The sequence below is a fragment of the Schistocerca gregaria genome, chromosome 9 (genome assembly GCF_023897955.1).
Source record: "Schistocerca gregaria isolate iqSchGreg1 chromosome 9, iqSchGreg1.2, whole genome shotgun sequence".
Lineage (NCBI taxonomy): Eukaryota > Metazoa > Arthropoda > Insecta > Orthoptera > Acrididae > Schistocerca > Schistocerca gregaria.
The window spans coordinates 195,140,598-195,164,018 of record NC_064928.1 but is presented as its reverse complement, the minus strand read 5'-3'; the positions used below and the strand labels follow the sequence as shown (position 1 = coordinate 195,164,018).

Genomic DNA, 23,421 nt, shown 5'->3' with positions numbered 1-23,421 from the left:
ACTCTGTGTTCTTGTTCTATAGTTGGGCGCGTGTGACCCCAGCTGCTTTTTGCGCCCTAAATCAAAATGAAACAAACCAACCATGTCTGGATGGAGCCCCAATTCGATTTTTAGAGTACTCTACGACATTAGCCCCTTACCTAGCCTGCATTTGTCGTAAATGTCTCGTGCAGCACGAAGTCCCAAGCGACTGCAAAAACGTTCGGCTGACACCGGTACATAAGAAGGGTAGAAGAAAGGACCCGCAAAATTACAGTCTAATATACATAAATTCGGTTTGCTGAACATATTCTCAGTTAGACATAATGAACTTTCTTGAGAATGAGAAACTCGTGTCCACGAATCAGCACAGTTTTAGAAAGCTCTGCTCGTGCCAAACTCAGCTTCTTTTCTGATATACTGCGAACTATGTATGATGGGCAACAGGTCGGTGGCATACTCGTATATCTAGATTTCCGGAAGGCATTTCACAGGGTGTCTCATTGTAAAGTACTCCGTCGTCAGGCCACTAGTGGCCTACCGGGACCATCTGACCGCCGTGTCATCCTTAGAGAAGGATGCAGATAGGAGGGGCGTATGGTCAGCACACCACTCTCCTGGTCGTTGTGATGGTATTCTTGACCGGAGCCGCTACTATTCGGTCGAGTAGCTCCTCAACTGGAATCACGAGGCTGAGTGCACCCCGAAAAATGGCAACAGCGCATGGCGGCTGGATGGTCACCAATCCAAGTGCCGGCCACGCCCAACAGCGTTTACCTTCGGTGATCTCACGGGAACCGGTGTATCCACTACGGCAAGGCCGTTGCCTGTCTCACTGTAGCTTGTTAACAAAGATACGAGCGTATGGAATAAGTTCACAGATATGCGGTCGGCCGTGGACTTCTTAAGTAACAGTACCTGTATGTTGTCCTCGACAGCGAATATTCATCAGAGACCAGGTTATCGTCAGGAGTGCCCCAAGGAAGTGTGACAGTACCGCTGTTCTCAATATGCATAAATCATTTGGCGGAAAGGGTGGGGAGCCATCTGCAGTTATTTGCTGACGATGTTGTGGTGTACTATAAGATGTCGAAGTTGGTGACTGTAGGAAGCTACAAGACAACTTAGACAAAATTTATAGCTGGTATGATGAATGGCAGCTAGCCCTACATGTGGGAAATGTAAGTTAATGTGAATGCAAAATTGTTAAAGCTTTCGTGGCCACTTGTTGACAAACTGCCTATTGGCTTCTGGCTCGGGTTCTTCGACCAACATTCATCTGATGATTTTACTGACGTTTCGCCAGCAGGAGTAGCTGGCTTTGTCAAAGCTTCACCCTCCATTGCCGGTGGTGAACTGGAGCCGAGCTCGCGGCAGCAGACTATATGTACCTGGCGCGCCAACGTCCAAGGGCTTCTTCGCGGTCATTTCCGGTGCGGTTCTCCTCTTGCTACCTGCGATTGTACGGGAATCCAGGATCGGTTTACCTTAAGGCTTTCCTCTTTCTTGTTGAAGCTGTTCGCGTGTTTTCGTGTTTTTTTTCTACAGCTTCTCTGAACAAGCGGCTGTGATAGTGCTTCTCTACAGCCAGAACTTCCGTGTCGGGGAATTTTATTACGTGGTCGGTCTCCTTCAGTGCGTGCTCTACCACGGCCGATTTCTCCACCGGCCCCAACCTCCAATGTCGCTTATGTTCTTTGATCCTGGTGTTGATTGATCGTCCAGTCATTCCGACATAAACTTCTCCTCATGTGCATGGTATACGGCATATTCCCGACATTGCAAGTGGGTCCCTTTTCTCCTTTGCCGATCTAAGACACTCGTTGATCTTCCTTGTCCGTTTGAAAATCGTCTTTACGCCGTGTTTGCGCAATATACTGCCGATTCTGTCCGTCACTCTGGGAATGTATGGCTGAAAGGCCGTAACCGACATTTCTTTTTTTTTTTTTTTATTCCTTTTGGCTCTGTTACGCTTCTAATATAACTTGTGGAGTAGCCATTGCTCCTCAGAACACATTCCAGGTGTTGCATTTCGCGTCTGAGCTGCTGCGGCTCACATATTTGTCCTGCTCGCGTTACGAGAGTATTAATCATACCTCTTTTCTGGCTCGGATGGTGGTTTGATAGTTTGTGCAGGTATCGGCCCGTGTGTGTCGGCCATCCCCTGTGACCAGCATGTCTAGAAATGGCAGTTTTTTGTCGTTTTCTACTTCCATGGTAAATTTTATGTTGGCATGGAGGCTGTTCAAGTGTCTTAGGAAATCTGATGCAATATTACCAGTGTCCCGCTTGATACAGCCAAGTCGTTTAAAAATCTGGGCATAACTTTGCAAAGTGATATGAACTGGAACGAGCAAGTATGAGCTGTAGTAGGGAAGGCGAATTATCGCCTTCGGTTCATTGAGAGAATTTTAGGAAAGAGTGTTTCACCTGTAAAGGTGACCGCATATAGAACGCTGGTGCGACCTGTTCTTGAGTACTGCTCGAGTGTTTGGGATCAGAGCAGGTCGGACTGAAGGAAGACATCGAAGCAGTTCAGAGGCAGGCTGCTAGATTTGTTACAGTAATGAAGATGCTTCGGGAATTCAACTGGGAATCCCTAGAGGGAGGGCGACGTTCTCTTTGAGAAACACTACTTTGAACATTTACAGAACCGGCATTTGAAGCTCACTGCCTGACGAGTCTACTGCCGCCAACATACACTACTGGACATTAAACTTGCTACACCACGAAGATGACGTGCTACAGACGCGAAATTTAACCGACAGGAAGAAGGTGCTGTTATGCGCAAATGATTAGGTTTTCAGAGAATTCACACTAGGTTGGCGCCGGTGGCGACACCTAAAACGTGCTGACATGAGGGCCGGCCGCGGTGGTCTCGCGGTTAAGGCGCTCAGTCCGGAACCGCGAGACTGCTACGGTCGCAGGTTCGAATCCTGCCTCGGGCATGGATGTGTGTGATGTCTTTAGGTTAGTTAGGTTTAAGTAGTTCTAAGTTGTAGGGGACTGATGACCACAGAAGTTCAGAAGTTAAGTCCCATAGTGCTCAGAGCCATTTGAACCATTCTTTTTTTTTTTTCTTTTTTTTTTGCTGACATGAGGAAAGTTACCATCCGATTTCTCATACACAAACAGCAGTTGGCTGACGTTGCCTGGTGAACCGTTGTTGTGATGGTCGTGTAAGGAGGAGATATGCGTACCATCACGTTACCGACTTTGATAAAGGTCGGCTTGTAGGCTGTCGCTATTGCTGTTTATCGTATCGCGACATTGCTGCTCGCGTTGGTCGACATCCAATGACTGTTAGCAGAATATGGAATCGGTGGGTTCAGGAGGGTAATACGAAACGCCGTTCTGGATCCCAACGGCCTCGTATCATTAGCAGTTGAGATGACAGGTATCTTATCCGCATGGCTGTAAAGGATCGTGCAGCTACGTCTCGATCCTGAGTCAACACATGGGGACGTTTGGAAGACTACAACCATCTGCGCGAGCAGTTCGACGACGTTTGCAGCAGCATGGACTATCAGCTCGGAGTCCTTGGCTGCGGTTACCCTAGACTCTGCATCACACACAGGAGCGCCTGCGATGGTGTACTCATCGACGGGCCTGGGTGCACGAATGGCAAAACTTCATTTTTTCGGATGACTCCAGGTTCTGTTTACAGCACCATAATAGTCGCATCCGTGTTTGGCGACATCTCCGTGAACGCACATTGGAATCGTGCATTCGTCATCGCCATACTGGCGTATCACCCGGCGTGATGGTACGGGGTGCCATTGCTTACACGTCTCGGTCACCTCTTGTTCGCATTGACGGCACTTTGAACAGTGGACGTTACATTTCATATGTGTTACGACCCGTGGCTCTACCCTTCATTCGATCCCTGCGAAACCCTACATTTAAGCAGGATAATGCACGAAAGCATGTTGCAGGTCCTGCACGGACCTTTCTGGACACAGAAAATGTTCGACTGCTGCCCTGGCCAGCACATTCTCCAGATCACTCACCAATTGAAAACGTCTGGTCAATGGTGGCCGAGCAACTGGATCGTCATAATACGCCAGTCACTACTCTTGATGAACTGTGGTATCGTGTTGAAGCTGCATGGGCAGCTGTACCTGTACACGCCATCCGAGCTCTGTTTGACTCAATGCCCAGGCGTATCAAGACCGTTATTACGGCCTGTGGTGGTTGTTCTGGGTAGTGATTTCTCAGGATCTATGCACCCAAATTGCGTGAAAATCTAATTACATGTCAGTTGTAGTATAATACATTTGTCCTGTGAACACCCGTTTATCATCTGCATTTCTTCTTGGTGTAGCAATTTTAATGTCCAGTGGTGAACATTGCACGTAAGGACTACGAAGATAAGATACGAGATGTTAGGGGACATACTGAGGCCTATATGTTGTCGTTTTTCCCTCGTTCTGTTTGCGAGTGGAACAGGGAGGGAAATGACTAGTAGTAGTACAGAATACCCTCCGCCACGCACCATACGGTGGCTTGCGGAGTATCTATGTAGATGTAGTCGTAGATCCTGTTTACTGTACTCAAACCTTGATCTCCAAATGCATTTCTTACGTCCTCAGCCGTCCCTCCTTTTAGTCAGACTGTGCCATAATTTTTTTCCTCCAATGTGTTGCGTAAACTCACTGAAACGCCTGGTTAAACCCGCAGGACAGAACAGGTAGTTGGAATTGTGGAAAGGGGCCAAAAATGAGCAGCTCTCAGTTACACTCGAACACATATAACTTTATTTAGTCGCCCTAACATTCTAAGACTTGAGAAGTAAGGAATTTTAATTTTAAAACGGCTGAAGGCCCGTGATTGAAAAACACAACTACAATACATTTTTAAAAGGTAGAGTCCCAAACCATCTAAGACTTAACAAATAAGGAATTACAATTTTAAAACAGCTGAAAGGTCATGATTGAAAAACACAACGACAATAATTTTTCAAAAGGCAGAAAGCCCAAAGCTTTATCCAATAAATATTATAAGTGAGGCTGAAGGCCCACACGTTGTAAGACTTGACAAGTAAGGAACTTTCAATTTTAAAGTGACTGAAGGCCCATTATTTAAAACCCATCTAAAAGCATACACATTCAAACCCATCGGCTATGAGCCATTAAAATACACAATCAAATACCAATAAGAAAAGGCAATACAGCCAGCGGCGCTCAGAAGTTTTTGGGGGTCGGTCTGCACTTGAAATTTTAGAGTTCCCTTTGGGAAGACAGGCAGTCCGGCCCAATTATATCCGATCCGCCGGCAACCCAACCAAGAGATAGTCAACGGACCCACCGACAAGACGACTTGCTTTCCACCCGACCAGTACACAAGGAACTCCAAAGCCAAAACGTAAAAGGCGCAGCTGCCCATAACCAAGTATTCATAAGCTGTCAAAACTACATACACGTGTTGGACAGCGACAACACAGTGAGGAAAGGACACATCAGCGGCCAGGACAGGTAACCGGAACGCTAACGGCCACGAGGCAGAAAATTCCGCTCGTGCACTTGGACTTCAAATAACCAAAACACAGTTGAACTCCACCGGATGGTGGCCAAACCTGCGCCAACTCGAACACTCGCTGTTGCTCACGGGAATGCCCCCAACAGCCAACCATCAAAACCAAAGGCACAACGTCAACAGTCTGGTTTCGGTAATTAAATCACCACTCAACTTTGATGTTTTGGGTTGGCGAGCCACGAACCTCGTAGCAATGGGGACAGCTCCCACACACCCCGACACTGCGTAGAGACCACCAGCGGGCCCAGCCCACTGCGCCGTGTGGAGATTTCCTGGCTGAACCACACCAACCCACCGACTGTCACACATCAGAACGGAGACGGCAGGCAGCGACAGTGCAGTAACAAGGACGAATCACGAGTCAGCACACGCAGGCAACCCATAAGCGATCGCCGGCCAACACACACGTCGTCCGACAAGACGACCGACCGACGACCAGCCAAGCTGGTCCGCACTCAAGTGTTATCGGGCAAGTCATGGCTGTCCAGACCTCACTGCAGCCGCGTCTCGACTCAACTTCTGCCGAGTCCTAAGTCAAACAATTCCATGTCCGAACTGCACTGCTAGCACCTCCCAACTCACTGGCAGATCCGAACTCTGAACACACGACAACTGGGAAGTAATAGCAGTCAGTAGAGATAATACGCCAGGGCTTATATCGATAAGCACCGCTTCTGCCGCTCACGGGCAGGCAAGGCGGCAACTCGGTGACACCTGTAATTGAAATTAACGCAACGAGGTGGTAGTACAGTAAAAACAGGATGTCAAATGAGATATGGCACGAACACGAGCCACGCACGGCTCACTCATCATCTCTTATTTGATACACCCATCTAATCTTCAGCTTTCCTCTGTAGCACAAACATTTTAAGACGTTCTGTTGTTTTTTTGTGTGAACTGCGTATCGTCTCTGTTTCGCTTCATAAAAAGGCTAAACTCGAGACAAATGCTATCAGAAAAGCGTTATTAACACTTAAATTGATATTGCATGTTATGAATTCCTCTTTTTTCACATATTCTTCTCTCAATATTGTTAGTCTGCATTTTGCATCCTCTCCAGCCATCATCTGTTATTTGCTGCCAAATAACGAAAGTCATCTGCTACCTTCAGTGTCTCATTTTATAATGAAATTCTTCCAGCATTGCGAGATTTAATCCAGCAACAGTGCATTACCATATTTCAGAGCCTGTGTTTTTATGATGTACTCCGCAATGTGCTTCAGACGTGCGTGCAGGTCTGAAGGAGGTTGCAGAGGACATCATAGAAACACAGGCACTGCAGTATTGTACACTCCTGGAAATGGAAAAAAGAACACATTGACACCGGTGTGTCAGACCCACCATACTTGCTCCGGACACTGCGAGAGGGCTGTACAAGCAATGATCACACGCACGGCACAGCGGACACACCAGGAACCGCGGCGTTGGCCGTCGAATGGCGCTAGCTGCGCAGCATTTGTGCACCGCCGCCGTCAGTGTCAGCCAGTTTGCCGTGGCATACGGAGCTCCATCGCAGTCTTTAACACTGGTAGCATGCCGCGACAGCGTGGACGTGACCCGTATGTGCAGTTGACGGACTTTGAGCGAGGGCGTATAGTGGGCATGCGGGAGGCCGGGTGGACGTACCGCCGAATTGCTCAACACGTGGGGCGTGAGGTCTCCACAGTACATCGATGTTGTCGCCAGTAGTCGGCGGAAGGTGCACGTGTCCGTCGACCTGGGACCGGACCGCAGAGACGCACGGATGCACGCCAAGATCGTAGGATCCTACGCAGTGCCGTGGGGGACCGCACCGCCGCTTCCCAGCAAATTAGGGACACTGTTGCTCCTGGGGTATCGGCGAGGACAATTCGCAACCGTCTCCATGAAGCTGGGCTACGGTCCCCCACACCGTTAGGCTATCTTCCGCTCACGCCCCAACATCGTGCAGCCCGCCTCCAGTGGTGTCGCGACAGGCGTGAATGGAGGGACGAATGGAGACGTGTCGTCTTCAGCGATGAGAGTCGCTTCTGCTTTGGTGCCAATGATGGTCGTATGCGTGTTTGGCGCCGTGCAGGTGAGCGCCACAATCAGGACTGCACACGACCGAGGCACACAGCGCCAACACCCGGCAACATGGTGTGGGGAGCGATCTCCTACACTGGCCGTACACCTCTGGTGATCGTCGAGGGGACACTGAATAGTGCACGGTACATCCAAACCGTCATCGAACCCATCGTTCTACCATTCCTAGACCGGCAAGGGAACTTGCTGTTCCAACAGGACAATGCACGTCCGCATGTATCCCGTGCCACCCTACGTGCTCTAGAAGGTGTAAGTCAACTACCCTGGCCAGCAAGATCTCCGGATCCGTCCCCCAGTGAGCATGTTTGGGACTGGATGAAGCTGGTCCAACTGAGGTGCCAGGTGGAAATGGCATGGCAAGCCGTGCCACAGGACTACATCCAGCATCTCTACGATCGTCTCCATGGGACAATAGCAGCCTGCATTGCTGCGAAAGGTGGATATACACTGTACCAGTGCCGACATTGTGCATGCTCTGTTGCCTGTGTCTATGTGCCTGTGGTTCTGTCAGTGTGATCATGTGATGTATCTGACCCCAGGAATGTGTCAATAAATTTTCCCCTTCCTGGGACAATGAATTCACGGTGTTCTTATTTCAATTTCCAGGAGTGTATTTCATGCCAAGACAAGGCCCCGACAGTAATCATAACTCTCTACCAGTGCAGAAATCACAGCAATTGTGCGAATACAGGACGTAAACAAAAGCTGACATATTGAACTTTGAATCGGTTTGGAGACGTGCTCCGATGGTCGAGACAGTTAGGGCAAATGATCGCGTGAAATGGGAAATTCGGGTGCGAATCCCGGCTTGGCACAAATTTTCATTCTCACAAATGTGTTGTGCAGCTTTAGCGTGATCATATTCGCAATAGCGAACGCATTTCTTGTACAGTACATTGCCTTTTTTTACTTTTGTTCATGTTCGTCTTACAATATCTTTACAAGAGACTATCCATTTTGTTCAACTCCTGTGTCAAATCCTTTGGCCACCCCTGACAATTACACTGTCATCTTGAAACCTCCTTATTTTTACATTTCTTCCCCATATACTTTGATTCTCTTTCTAAAATTTCCCCTTAGTTTTTTTTCACATTTTGTTCATTGTACAGAGGAAGTAACATAACTCTCTGTTCACATGAAGTGCTGAGTGCTATTGACAAAGGATTTCAGATCGATTCCGTATTCCTGGATTTCCGGAAGGCTTTTGACACTGTACCACACAAGCGGCTAGTAGTAAAATTGCGTGCTTATGGAATATCGTCTCAGTTACGTGACTGGATTTGTGATTTCCTGTCAGAGAGGTCACAATTCGTAGTAATTGACGGAGAGTCATCGAGTAAAACAGAAGTGATTTCTTGTGTTCCCCAAGGTAGTTTTATAGGGCCTCTGCTTTTCTTATCTATATAAACGATTTGGGGGACAATCTGAGCAGCCGTCTTCGGTTGTTTGCAGATGACGCTGTCGTCTATCGACTAATAAAGTCATCAGGAGAGCAAAACAAATTGCGGAACGATTTACAAAAGATATCTGAATGGTGCGGAAAGTGGCAGTTGACCCTAAATAACGAAAAGTGTGAGGTCATCCACATGAGTGCTAAAACGAACTCTTTAAACTTCGGTTACACGATAAATCTGTCTAATCTAAAAGCCGTAAATTCAACTAAATACCTAGGTATTACAATTACGAACAACTTAAATTGGAAAGAACACATAGAAAATGTTGTGGGGAAGGCTAACCAAAGGTTGCGTTTTATTGGCAGGACATTCAGAAAGTGTAACAGACCTGCTAAGGAGACTGCCTATACTAATCTTGTCCCTCCTCTTTTAGAATACTGCTGCGCGCTGTGGGATCCTTATCAGATAGGACGGAGTAAATCGAAAAAGTTCAAAGAAAGGCAGCACGTTTTGTAATATCACGAAATATGGGAGAGAGTGTCACAGAAATGATACAGGATTTGGGGTGGACATCATTAAAAGAAAGGCGTTTTTCGTTGCGACGGTATCGTCTCACAAAATTCCAATCGGCAACTTTCTCCTCCGAATGCAAAAATATTTTGTTGACTCCTACCTACATAGGGTGTAACGACCACCACGATAAAATAAGGGAAATCAGAGCTGGTACGGAAAGATATAGGTGTCCATTCTTCCCGCGCGCTACACGAGATGGGAATAATAGAGAATTGTGAAGGTGGTTCGATGAACACTCTGCCAGGCACTTAAATGTGATTTGCAGAGTATCCATGTAGATGTAGATGTAGATGGGGTCAGGCTAAGATTCTGCCTTACTTTCTTCTCTCTTACTGCTTCCCTTTCATGTCCTTCAACACATGACTGCAGTCTCCATTCTGTAAAAGTTTCAAGTAACATTTCACTGTCCGTATTTTACGTCTGCTGCTTTCTACATTGTAAAAATCTTTCTGTAACCTACAGTTACACGTATTATTATTATTATTATTATTATTATTTATATTATTACAATGAAATGAGTACCCTCAGCTGCATACAGGCGTTGATATGAGTCAACGTGGACAGTTGAAGATGTGTGCCCCGACCGGGACTCGAACCCGGGATCTCCTGCTTACATGGCAGACGCTCTATCCATTTTCTTTCCTTCTTTTTTTCCCTCCGTTATTGATCGTTGTTTGGTCGTTGCGGACGTCGTATGACATCCGTTCAAGTTCGTTTGTTGATCCTTCCGCTCAGTTTTTTTGTTACAGAGACCAACCAGCTCTTTGACCGAACACGCTGGGCTACCGTGCCGGCGCGAGGCACTGTTTGTGCATCCGCACAGAAGAAGGTAGTGAAATGGCTTAAAAAAGACATAGACGTCTGTGGGATGATGACAATTTATAAACAGAGCGATGTGGCGCCGTTGTTAGCGCACTGGACTCGCATTCAGGAGGAGACGGTTTAAACCTGCTTCCGGCCATCCTGATTTAGGTTTTCTGTGATTCCCCTAAATCGCTTCCTATGAACGGGCACGGCCAATTTACTTCCCAAAACCTTCTCTAAACCGAGCTTGTTCTCCGTCTCTAATGATCTCGTTGACGACGGGACGTTAAACGGTAGTCTCCTCCTCCAGTTTATAATCAAGCCATGGGACTGCGGCGGATTGTTCTCAATTGCAAAGACGACCAGCCGTAATCAGAGAGGTATCATAAACTCACCGCACTCGGCCTCCGCAGGTGTTATTTTCGCTGGCGACGTGGACTTCACGACGGACCGAGTCTTCACCAAAGTGAACATCCAGATCCGCATAGCCAGGGAGGCGTACCGCTACTGGCCGCCGCAGCCGGACCACCTGGACCACGACATCCTGCTGCTGGAGCTCTGGAGGGCCTTCACCATCGTGCGGGACTACGTCGCTGTCATCCCCATCACCGAGAACAGGACGTGAGTGCAGCGCCACAGTAGGCTGCAGTGGCGAGCCTGTTTACCAACTTACTGCCCTTCAGGGTGTGCCCGTGAGTTCAGTTGTCAGTCTGCAGTATCCGATTTAAGTGACTCCCGCACACTATCTGATCAAAGGTATCTACACGTACACGCATCAAAAAAGTTTTGCATCACCCCGATTCCGGGAACTCCTGAAGATAGACGTCAACTGTGGATATTGTATAAACGACACAGTCCCTTAGACTATTCAGAGCTATCACTAAACACGCCCAAAGATTTGAACAACCATTGTTACGTCGTGTCGGCGGTTCCATCTCAAAATTCGATGCACCTTGCCAATTTATTTCATAATTTCCGAAATTCCCTGTGTTATTATTTTGTGGCTTTTCTACATCGACATCAACATTTATACTCCGCAAGCCACCCAGCGGTGTGTGGCGGAGGGCACTTTACGTGCCACTGTCATTACCTCCCTTTCCTGTTCCAGTCGCGTATGGTTCGCGGGAAGAACGACTGCCAGAAAGCCTCCGTGAGCGCTCGAATCTCTCTGATTTTACATTCGTCATCTCCTTGGGAGGTATAAGTAGGGGGAAGCAATATATTCGATACCTCATCGTGAACCGCACCCTCTCGAAACCTGGACAGCAAGCTACACCGCGATGCAGAGCACCTCTCTTGCAGAGTCTGCCACTTGAGTTTGCCAAACATCTCCGTAACACTATCACGCTTACCAAATAACCCCGTGACGAAACACGCCGCTCTTCTTTGGATCTTCTCGATCTCCTCTGTCAACCCGTCCTGGTACAGATCCCACACTGATGAGCAATACTCAAGTATAGGTCGACAAACTGTTTTGTAAGCCACCTCCTTTGTTGATGGACTACATTTTCTAAGGAGTCTCCCAATGAATCTCAACCTGGTACCCTCCTTACCAACAATTAATTCCACTTCAAATCGTTCCGCACACATACTCCCAGATATTTTACAGAAGTAACTGCTACCAGTGTTTGTTCCGCTATCATATAATCATACAATAAAGGCTACTTCATTCTATGTATTCGCAATACATTACATTTGTTTATGTTAAGGGTCAGTTACCACTCCCTACACCAAGTGCCTATCCGCTGCAGATCTTCCTGCATTTCACAGCAATTTTCTAATGTTGCAACTTCTCTGTATACTACAGCATCATCCGCGAAAAGCCCCATGGAACTTCCGACACTATCTACTAGGTCATTTATATATGTTGTGAAAAGCAATGGCCCCTTAACACTCCCCTGTGGCACGCCAGAGGTTACTTTGTCTGTAGACGTCTCTCCATTGAGAACAACATGCTGTGTTCTGTTTGCTAAAAGCTCTTCAATCCAGCCAGACAGCTGGTCTGATATTCCTTAGGCTCTTACTTTGTTTATCAGGCGACAGTGCGGAACTGTATCGAATGCCTTCCGGAAGTCAAGGAAAATAGGATCTACCTGGGAGCCTGCATCTAATGTTTTCTGGGTTTCATGAACAAATAAAGCGAGTTGGGTCTCACACGATCGCTGTTTCCGGAATCCATGTTGATTCCTACAGAGTAGATTCTGGGTTTCCAGAAATGACATGATACTCGAGCAAAAAACATGTTCTAAAATTCTACAACAGATCGACGTCAGAGATATAGGTTTATAGTTTTACGCATCTACTATACGACCCTTCTTGAAGACTGGGACTACCTGTACTCTTTTCCAATTATTTGGAACCTTCCGTTCCTCTAGAGACTTGCGGTACACGTCTGTTAGAAAGGGGGCAAGTTCTTTTGCGTACTCTGTGTAGAATCGAATTGGTGTCCCGTCAGTCCAGTGGACTTACCTCTGTTGAGTGATTTCAGTTGCTTTTCTATTCCTTGGACACTTATTTCGATGTCAGCCATTTTTTCGTTTGTGCGAGGATTTAGAGAAGGAACTGCAGTGCGGTCTTCCTCTTTGAAACAGCTTTGGAAATAGATGTTTAGTATTTCAGCTTTACGCGTGTCATCCTCTGTTTCAAAGCCATCATCATCCCGGAGTGTCTGGAAATGCTATTTCGAGCCACTTACTGATTTAACGTAAGACCAGAACTTCCTGGGATTTTTTGTCAAGTCGGTACATAGAATTTTACTTTCGAATTCACTGAACGCTTCACGCATAGCCCTCCTTACGCTAACTTTGACATCGTTTAGCTTCTGTTTGTCTGAGAGTTTTTGGCTGCGTTTAACTTTGCAGTGAAGCTCTCTTTGCTTTCGCAGCAGTTTCCTAACTTTGTTGTTGAACCACGGTGCGTTTCTCCCGTCCCTCACAGTTTTACTCGCCACGTACCTGTCTAAAACGCATTTTACTATTGCCTTGAACTTTTTCCATAAACACTCAATATTGTCAGTGTCGGAACAGAAATTTTCGTTTTTATCTGTTAGGTAGTCTGAAATCTGCCTCCTATTACTCTTGCTAAACAGATAAACCTTCCTCCCTTTTTTTGTATTCCTATTTACTTCCATATTCAGGGATACTGCAACGGCCTTATGATCACTGATTCCCTGTTCTGCGCTTACAGAGTCGAAAAGTTTGGGTCTGTTTGTTATCAGTAGGTCCAAATGTTATCTCCACGAGTCGGTTCTCTGTTTAATTGCTCGAGGTAATTTTCGGATAGTGCACTCAGTATAATGTCACTCGATGCTCTGTCCCTCCCACCCGTCCTAACATCTGAGTCTTCCAGTCTATATCTGGTAAATTCAAATCTCCACTTAAGACTATAACATGCTGAGAAAATTTATGTAAAATGTATTCCAGATTTTCTCTCTGTTGTTTTCCGTATTTTTATGTCCCTCTTCCCGTATTGGAGCGTGAGTGTCCTCTAAAACATTTAATTCTTGTATTACTTGTGTCAACTGATCTTGTATTTCACGGATTTCTCTTTTGTGTTGCGTATTAATTTGATTCTGATTTTGTTTGCATTTCCTAATTTGTTCGAATTCTTCTGTGTCAGTAAAGACTGCCCGTCTTGTGTCATTCAGATTATCATCTACCTTCACAGATAAATTATTTAGCTGATCTGAAAGTTTGACTACTTTCTCTGGTAATGAACCGATTTCCTCCGTGTGTCTTTCTGAACCATATTTCACAGATCTACTGTGTCCTTTAAGTTTTCCTGAGTTTTTGCAAGTAGTGCAACCGAATCGGTAGATGCAACTGAGTCAATTTTAGCCCACAAGGTCTCATGATTTTCATGAAAAATGGTTTGCAGTTCTTTTATGGCTGCTTCGTGATTCTGTAATGCATTTTCATGCGCGAAAACATAGGTTGAAAATGCTCACAAATTTGTGTTTTTACGTCATTACAGACTTTTTGACATTTCGATTCGATTTTAAGTAACTCAGCAGTTAAACCTTCACATGTTTGTTGAAGTGTTTCTTTAATTTGTTTCTGATTTTGTTCCATTTGTTGCTGCGATTGTTTGTTTTTGATTTTGTTCCATTTGTTACAATAATTACAATAATAATTTATTAGTGTCTGGAACATGTTCCTTTGTGCCTATCGACAGTGCATTTGCACCGGCAGCATTCGTATTTTGAAAAGCAGAGAATGTGTCTTGACGTAATTGAGAAAAAGGTGAGGACGCAAAACCTGAATCTACATATTTGCAAATTTTTTCCCGTCATTTCGGATTCCTGAGGCGAGCTGTTGCCGACCGAACGATCGACAATGCTTCTCTGTTCACTAATTGTTTCAGTATCTACACCATTATTTGCCACCTGGTCCATTTCCCTATGCAGAATTATCAAATTACTATTCTGAATATTTGTTAATTCATTACACAGTGGCGCTAACACACTACTCTCGTCTTCACTGTCATTTCTCAATTTACTTTGCAGCCTAGTGTTACGTTTTTCACACGCCATAATTATCATGTATTTCACACGATAACAAGAAAAGCACAATTTGAAGAGCAAAAATAAGAAAACACGTTAACATAGCACTGAAAATAATATCTAATTAATTGCAAGCGTGGCTACAAAATACTTGGAGCAAGTCTAGATGCATGCCACAACTGTTTTACAGTACAACAATGAAAAACTACAACTACAAAGGAAATTCTCACTACAATTATGTGCTAGCAATAAACAATAACTAGATATGAAACGTCCCCATAGAAAAATTATGAATGTCTATGCTAGTAAACTTCTACGTTATTTGATACAAAAACAGCTGAGTAAAACTGAACGCACTCAGACAGTTCTTTCTTTACTTATTCTGATCATCAATAAACTTACACACAATATTTTTTAATGCAACGCAATCTGACTTGCAATACTCCCAACAAAAGAATGGCCCTGACTAACAGTAACTTATACGTTTCATGAATCACTCACAAAAATCTTAGTTACTCGAACTACTGCAATACAGAGAGCGCCAATACTGGCAGCTAAGTAAAAGATTCTAACTACTGAAGGCACTAACTACTGATAGGCATAGTTAGCAAATGAAAGATTTTGATAGAGAACAAACAATGTATTTACCTTAATAGCGTTGTGACACCCAGTTAAACAAATTTCCGTTTTCTGATGGACACACATCCAGATCGTCTGCTCAAAACTATGGCATCTCTCTCCCACCTCTGCTGGCGGCTCACCTGCAACTGCATAACACTACACTAACTTCACGTCCAACTGCCCAACATTCCAATAGCGAATATTCCAACAATGAGTCCAACCAACCACAGACTGCACACAGCACAGTCAGTGATTTTCATATAGAGCGCTACGTGGCGTTACCAACATAAAAACCTAAACAGCCTGCTTACACCACAAGTAAGTTTTTAGCAAAGCATCTGGTGGATTTTTCTACCAAGAGTAAAACAAATTCTCAAAGTTTGAGAATGCCCACCATGAGTGGCAATGTCCTTTTTGTCGTGTCCTCGCCAGTGGGCGCAAGCAGATCTGGTGTGCTCAGGCATTTTCCCACCGGCGCCATGGCGTGCACTTTGAAGTTGGCGGCCAATCACAAGCGTAATCAGCAACTTCTTCACTGTCACCAATGAGATTGACCTTTCTGTTGTGATAACCGGCGACCACAGGCAGCAATGAACGAGTTCATGTTCAGCGATGGTTTACGATAGTTCTAGTGTAGAGTCAGAGTTGCTACAGTTTTTAGTGGTGATCAGCCTGCGAGACTTAGTCTACAGATGGAGTCACATATGGCCTGCGCTCAAGGACATATGGTTACTACCGTGAGTGACAGTGTGGCACTCAGGATGGACTTAGTCTTGTTGACATTGTATTCAGTATTCAGTAATGTACACCTTGAGAGGCGGCTGCTTGATTTTATTTGTCCACAACCACGTCCAGCGAGTTGCTCTACAACTCTAGTTAAGTACTGCAGCACAGTAAAGTGTATATTTGTGGGGCACTGATTTGCTTTTGGTCTGCCACAGTTCCTCCTTCCACAATGGGGCACCTACATGTAATACAACGTGTGTGAGCTGTTCTTCCCAGATAACACGTTCATGTCATCTGGGATCCGTTTGTGTGCATTGCCGAGGACCAAACACCTTTGTAGTGTATGATGACTCTTAACGCCTCCTCGCTCCTGTGACACGCAGTGAAGGCGACCCTACAGCCTCACAAAGTACCATCTCTGCAAATATGTACCTTATGCAGCAGCATACAGCTTGTGTATTCATACGGTTGTAAGAGGTTTCCACCCAGCATATGCATAAAGTATGAAGAAGAGCAGATAAAAGAGGTTGACAGTCTTAAATTCCTCGGATTACAACTTGATAATAAATGCAGTTGGGAGGAGCACACCACAGAACTGCAGAAACGCCTTAACAAATCTGTATTTGCAATTCGAGTGTTAGCAGACATAGGCGACATAAAAATGAAAAAGCTTGCATACTTTGCCCACTTTCATTCCATAATGTCATATGGTATAATATTTTGGGGTAACTCTTCAAGTCAAACAAAAGTTTTCAGAGTCCAAAAGCGTGTAATACGTATTATTTGTGGAGTAAATTCACGGACGTCATGTAGAAATTTGTCCTAAATAATATATCTCTTTTTCCAACAAACAGCTCAGTTCATACATACAATACCAGGAACAAAAATGATCTGCACAAGTACTTAAAAGCACTTACTTTAGTTCAAAAAGGGGTCCACTACTCAGGAACACTCATCTTCAATATTTCGCCAGCAAACATAAAAAATTTAGTTACAAATGAAGGTCAATTTAAAAGGAGCGTGAAAGACTTACTAGTGGCCAACTCCTTCTACTCCACTGACGAATTTTTTAATAGAAACAAATGATGTGTTGTATATATTCATACTATTAGTATTGTTATTTCAACTAAAAAAAAAGTTGACATGTTCCATATCCACGAGGATCTTCTCAGCATGGATCTATGGAACGAAAAACTAATATAATCTAAACGGTTGATGTCTTAAGCGCCACACATAATTTGTCAGGAATAATACCGAGATTTGGCTGCTCCCTGACCTCAGAAAACATTAATGGGGCGTTATAAGCTCTAGAGCAGCAATATTCCCATGACTAAATCAAGGGAGAATATTGATTTGTACAATAGTGTGGGTGACTGTCATATACGTAGGCTGTTGTTAGATATAGAAGTGGCATCTCCTCGTAGGGAGCTTTCTTGCCTAAATGAGAAGTTCCATAGTGCTGCTCACAGTGCAGGCAACTTGAAGTATAAACTACCATGGCACATACCCCCTTTTTTCACAGTTTGAGCGAGTATGATGCACACTTCCTTGTTGACCACTTGGTTGATTTCGGTATGAAGAAAGATCAGACCAGTGTCCTACCTCACAGCGTCGAGAAATACATTTCTTTCTCAAAATGAATGATGCCAAGAATTACTTTTTGCTTCCTAGCTGCACTGTGTTTTATGCAGCTATCACTACAGAAACTAGTTCAAACTCTTTCTCAGGAGGATATGCATATCACTTTAGTGCATATTATGATTATGCAAAGCTTCAGCTTGTGAGGAGGAAGGGGATTTTGCCATACTAGTATCTGGGCTGTACGGAAAAACTCTACGAAAATAGGGTACCCTACATAACTGCATGCACCACAAACCTTAGAGGTGGTGCAGTATCATATGCAGAGTATGAGCATGTAGTAAATGTTTGACAGGATTTCAAAATCCTAAATTTAGGGAAGTATGCAAAACTTAATATGGACATGGACATGTGTTTGCTTGCTAACGTTCTTGAGAAATTATTGGGCGTACGTACCCTTAATCGGGTAGGTAGGTTAGAAAATTTAAAAAGGGAAATGGATAGGTTAAAGTTAAATACAGTGGGAATCAATGAAGTTCGGTGGCAGGAAGAACAAGACTTCCGGTCAGGTGAATACAGGGTTATAAATACAAAATCAAATAGGGTTAATGCAGGAGTAGGTTTAATAATGAATAAAAAATAGGAGCGCGGGTTAACTACTTTGAACAGCGCAGTGAACGCATTATTGTAGCCGACATAGACACGAAGCCCACACTTCACTACAACTAGCTTCAGTAGAACTAGCTCCGCAGGTGATGAAGAGACTGAAAAAATGTATGATGCTATAAAATACATTATTCTGATTTAATAGTCATTGGAGACTGGAATTCGGTAGTAATCCGTCCGCCGTGCAGCTCGACAGCTCAGCATGCTCCCGATGTCCGTCTGGCGTGTTTTGCGTCAACGTTTACACATGACATCATAAGAAATTCAGCTACTGCAAGCACTTCGTGACGGTGACAAACGACAATGTGTGGAGTTCTGTAATTTCGTTTTTCGTAAGATGGAGGATGACAGTTTTCTTCCCCGTTTAATGTTTAGCGACGAGGCAACATTCCATTTAAATGGAAAGCTGAGCAGTCGTAATGTGAAAATACGGTGTACGGAACAACCAAATTAAGTTGTACAACATGAAAAGGACTGAAACTTCCTGGCAGATTAAAACTGTGTGCCCGACCGAGACTCGAACTCGGGACCTTTGCCTTTCGCGGGCAAGTGCTCTACCAACTGAGCTACCGAAGCACGACTCACGTCCGGTACTCACAGCTTTACTTCTGCCAGTATCCGTCTCCTACCTTCCAAACTTTACAGAAGCTCTTCTGCGAACCTTGCAGAACTAGCACTCCTGAAAGAAAGGATATTGCGGAGACATGGCTTAGCCACAGCCTGGGGGATGGTTCCAGAATGAGATTTTCACTCTGCAGCGGAGTGTGCGCTGATATGAAACTTCCTGGCAGATTAAAACTGTGTGCCCGACCGAGACTCGAACTCGGGACCTTTGCCTTTCGCGGGCAAGTGCTCTACCAACTGAGCTACCGAAGCACGACTCACGTCCGGTACTCACAGCTTTACTTCTGCCAGTATCCGTCTCCTACCTTCCAAACTTTACAGAAGCTCTTCTGCGAACCTTGCAGAACTAGCACTCCTGAAAGAAAGGATATTGCGGAGACATGGCTTAGCCACAGCCTGGGGGATAGTTCCAGAATGAGATTTTCACTCTGCAGCGGAGTGTGCGCTGATATGAAACTTCCTGGCAGATTAAAACTGTGTGCCCGACCGAGACTCGAACTCGGGACCTTTGCCTTTCGCGGGCAAGTGCTCTACCAACTGAGCTACCGAAGCACGACTCACGTCCGGTACTCACAGCTTTACTTCTGCCAGTATCCGTCTCCTACCTTCCAAACTTTACAGAAGCTCTTCTGCGAACCTTGCAAACTGCAAGGTTCGCAGAAGAGCTTCTGTAAAGTTTGGAAGGTAGGAGACGGATACTGGCAGAAGTAAAGCTGTGAGTACCGGACGTGAGTCGTGCTTCGGTAGCTCAGTTGGTAGAGCACTTGCCCGCGAAAGGCAAAGGTCCCGAGTTCGAGTCTCGGTCGGGCACACAGTTTTAATCTGCCAGGAAGTTTCATATCAGCGCACACTCCGCTGCAGAGTGAAAATCTCATTCTGGAACCATCCCCCAGGCTGTGGCTAAGCCATGTCTCCGCAATATCCTTTCTTTCAGGAGTGCTAGTTCTGCAAGGTTCGCAGAAGAGCTTCTGTAAAGTTTGGAAGGTAGGAGACGGATACTGGCAGAAGTAAAGCTGTGAGTACCGGACGTGAGTCGTGCTTCGGTAGCTCAGTTGGTAGAGCACTTGCCCGCGAAAGGCAAAGGTCCCGAGTTCGAGTCTCGGTCGGGCACACAGTTTTAATCTGCCAGGAAGTTTCATATCAGCGCACACTCCGCTGCAGAGTGAAAATCTCATTCTGGATGAAAAGGACTCTCCAAAATTTGATGTGTTTTGTGCAGTTTCACGGAAAAAGATGTACGGTCCACTTTTCTTTGCCGAGAACACTGTTGCAGGAAGCACATATCTCGATATGCTTGAGAACTTTCTTTTCCCACAGTTGGTGATTGATTCAAACGACTTCATTTACCAACAGGATGGGGCACCGTCACACTGGCATCTGGATGTTTAATTTTTGATTTTAAAATCAAAGGATTACTGAACGATGGATCGCTCGCACTGGACCAAATGATTCAGCCTCAGATTACTGGCCTCCAAGGTCAGCGGAACTTACTGTATCTGATTATTTCTTCTGGGGGTTTATAAAAGACTCTGTTTATGTACTTCTGTTACCAACAACAATGAATGAACAGAGACATCCCGTAACGGCACCTGTAGAAGCTGTAACTCAAGACATGTCGCTGCAGTGTGGGAACAATTTGAGTACTGCATTGACATATGCCGTGCATCTCAAGGGGGGCATAATGAACACCTATGAAAAGGTATGAAAAAAAACTTTTTGAGTTCCCCGTTCACCAAAAATCTAAATTCATTGTATATGTTTATTAGTTTCAGAAATATAGACGAGCCATAGCGGATGATTCTTCTTGATAAACCCTGAGTTTTAAAAACGTTTTTACCACCTTCTCATGCTATACAGGACCATACCCCTAAACTACTTTTACGTATTTTTCCCAAGTATGAATTTTGAAGTTGCCTCAGAAAGGCGAAAAGAGTCAACAAGGGTTATGCAGTTTTTGCAGCCTACACTGTTTTATCCTACTGAAAATGCATGTCGGCCCTCCAGATGTGGCGTACGCACATTCCGCCGCTTCCATGCAAGTTCGTTTGCCTGAGAGGAACCATGAACTCCCAAATGTCGAAAAATGGCTTGAAATGTTGTGTGATGTGGTTGGTGTCTGTGAGGGTACTTCTCTCCATGTGGCTGTGGTGCCTTCCGATCGTTTCCATTTGCTTGGCCGTAGACACACGCAGTCTCGACTTGTTCCCGGCACGAATACTGGACAATTCTGCTGCTTACAGTCCGCTGTGCCAATCACACAACGTGCCACACACAAGGCGAACACGGCAGGTGGTCGTAGGAATTTTCATTCGTCAGCGCCATCTGCCAAGACAACGATGCATTTCCAGACACACGTTCGTATGGCCTACTTTCTTGCATTTCCTGTCCGGAAACCATCCTTACGGTTTGTGAGTTTTACGAAAAGAAGTGCACACTATTTTTTTTAAATTCATCTTTTATTCCACATATTTGAAAGTTTTACAGTGTGTAGATACATCATTTAGGATCAATATTTTCATTTCTGTAGATAATTTCCATCCCTCTCAACTGCCTTACACCATCAGCGTTGTATAACCGCACGGTAAAATTCTGGACCAACCTGTTGGAGCCACTGTTTGGCAGCGTGCACAAGGGAGTCATCGTCTTCAAACCTTGTTCCACGAAGAGAGTCTTTCAGTTTCCCAAAGAGATGATAGTCACACGAAGCCAGGTCAGGACTGTAAGGCGGGTGTTTCAGTGTTGTCCATCCGAGTTTCGTGATCGCTTCCATGGTTTTTTGACTGACATGTGGCCATGTATTGTTGTGCAACAGCAAAACATTCTGCTTTTGCTGATGTGGTCTAACACGACTCAGTCGAGTTTGAAGTTTCTTCAGTGTCGTCACATATGCATCAGAAATTATGGTGGTTCCACTTGACATGATGTCCACTACCAAGAGTCCTTCGGAATCGAAAAACACCGTAGCCATAACTTTTCCAGCAGAAGGTGTGGCTTTGAATTTTTTTTTCTTGGGTGAATTTGCATGATGCCACTCCATTGATTGCCTCTTCATTTCTGGTGAAAAATGATGGAGTCATGTTTCATCACCTGTCACAATTCTTCCAAGAATTTCATCTCTGCCATTCTCGTACTGTTCCAAAAGTTCGCTGCATACCTTTTTTCTTGTTTTTCTGTGAGCCCACTGTCAACATCCTGGCAACTCACCTGGCACAAACCTTTTTTAACGCCAACACTTTCAGTATTCTGCAAACACTTCCTTCCCCTATCCCGATGTAGCGTGACAATTCGTTCACTGTGATGCGTCTGTCAGCAGTCACCAATTCGTTAACTCTCTGCACATTGTCTGGAGTGTGTGCAGTACGAGGCCTGCCGCCGCGAGGACAATCCTCAATATTGCCGTGCCCGCTTTCTTCACGTAACCTGCTTGCCCACCGACTAACTGTACTGCGATCGTCAGCAGCATCTCCATACAGCTTTTTCAACCTCTTGTGGATGTTTCCTACTGCCTCGTTTCACAGCACAGGAATTCTATGACAGCACGTTGCTTCTGACGAATGTAAAGTGTAGCAGCCATCTTGAAGACATGGTTTGGTGGCGCCACTCACGGGAACAGGTTGAACTAAGTTTGAAAACAAGCGCGAAGGATGTATCTACACATTGTAAAACTTTCACACATGCAGAATGAAAACTGTATTTTTACAAAAATAGTGTTCATTTCTTTTGGAGTGACCCTTGTATTAATGTTCACCTTCTTTATCAAGGTTGCGTTGCTACAGCATGGTCGTCGAGTGGGAGGATATAATTTGTTGATGTGTGTACTTCAGTTCATTTTATGTTTCAATATCTTACCAGTTTATTATGTCACAAGCTGTGTAGACAAATTTTAAACCATTAAATAATAAACGTTAAAGAAATGCTGTGTTACAAGCTAGTAATTCTACAAAATTCTGTTTTTGCGAGTTAGTTAACGGAAAATTTCCTCCGTGGCCAGCACCACACCGTCATCTCAGTGTGTATGTACAACGTAAATGCAGCCCTTGCAGCAGTGGTCTCTTACTAACATCTTATACTTATTGCAGGTACCCGGCAGACTTCAAAAAGATTTGCACCATAGTGGGGTTCGGAAGGCGAGCCAGAGACGCGCCGCCATACACGGGTATTCAGAGGGGAGGCAGCTTCCTGATGGAGCCTGGGCAGAAGTGTGGCCTCCCGGAAATCAAAGTGAGTACCACACAGACCGCACAGCGGTGGGGTTTCAAGCATGTGCATCCCCCATTCGTGTGGTTGTGCGGTAGCGTTCTCGCTTCCCATGCCCGGGTTCCCGGGTTCGATTCCCGGCGGGGTCAGGGATTGTCT

At 45.2% G+C, this 23,421-nt stretch overlaps 1 protein-coding gene across 1 annotated transcript in view; it reads left to right on the top strand.

The window, feature by feature from the left end:
- The window catches only part of LOC126291504 (trypsin 3A1-like), a 45,506-nt gene that overhangs the window by 5,713 nt on the left and 16,372 nt on the right, over positions 1 to 23,421 (top strand). Inside the window, exons 2-3 of the mRNA XM_049985010.1 lie at positions 10,763 to 10,970; positions 23,145 to 23,286. Coding sequence (XP_049840967.1) covers positions 10,763 to 10,970; positions 23,145 to 23,286 — 350 coding nt within the window. The remainder of the gene's footprint in view (positions 1 to 10,762; positions 10,971 to 23,144; positions 23,287 to 23,421) is intronic.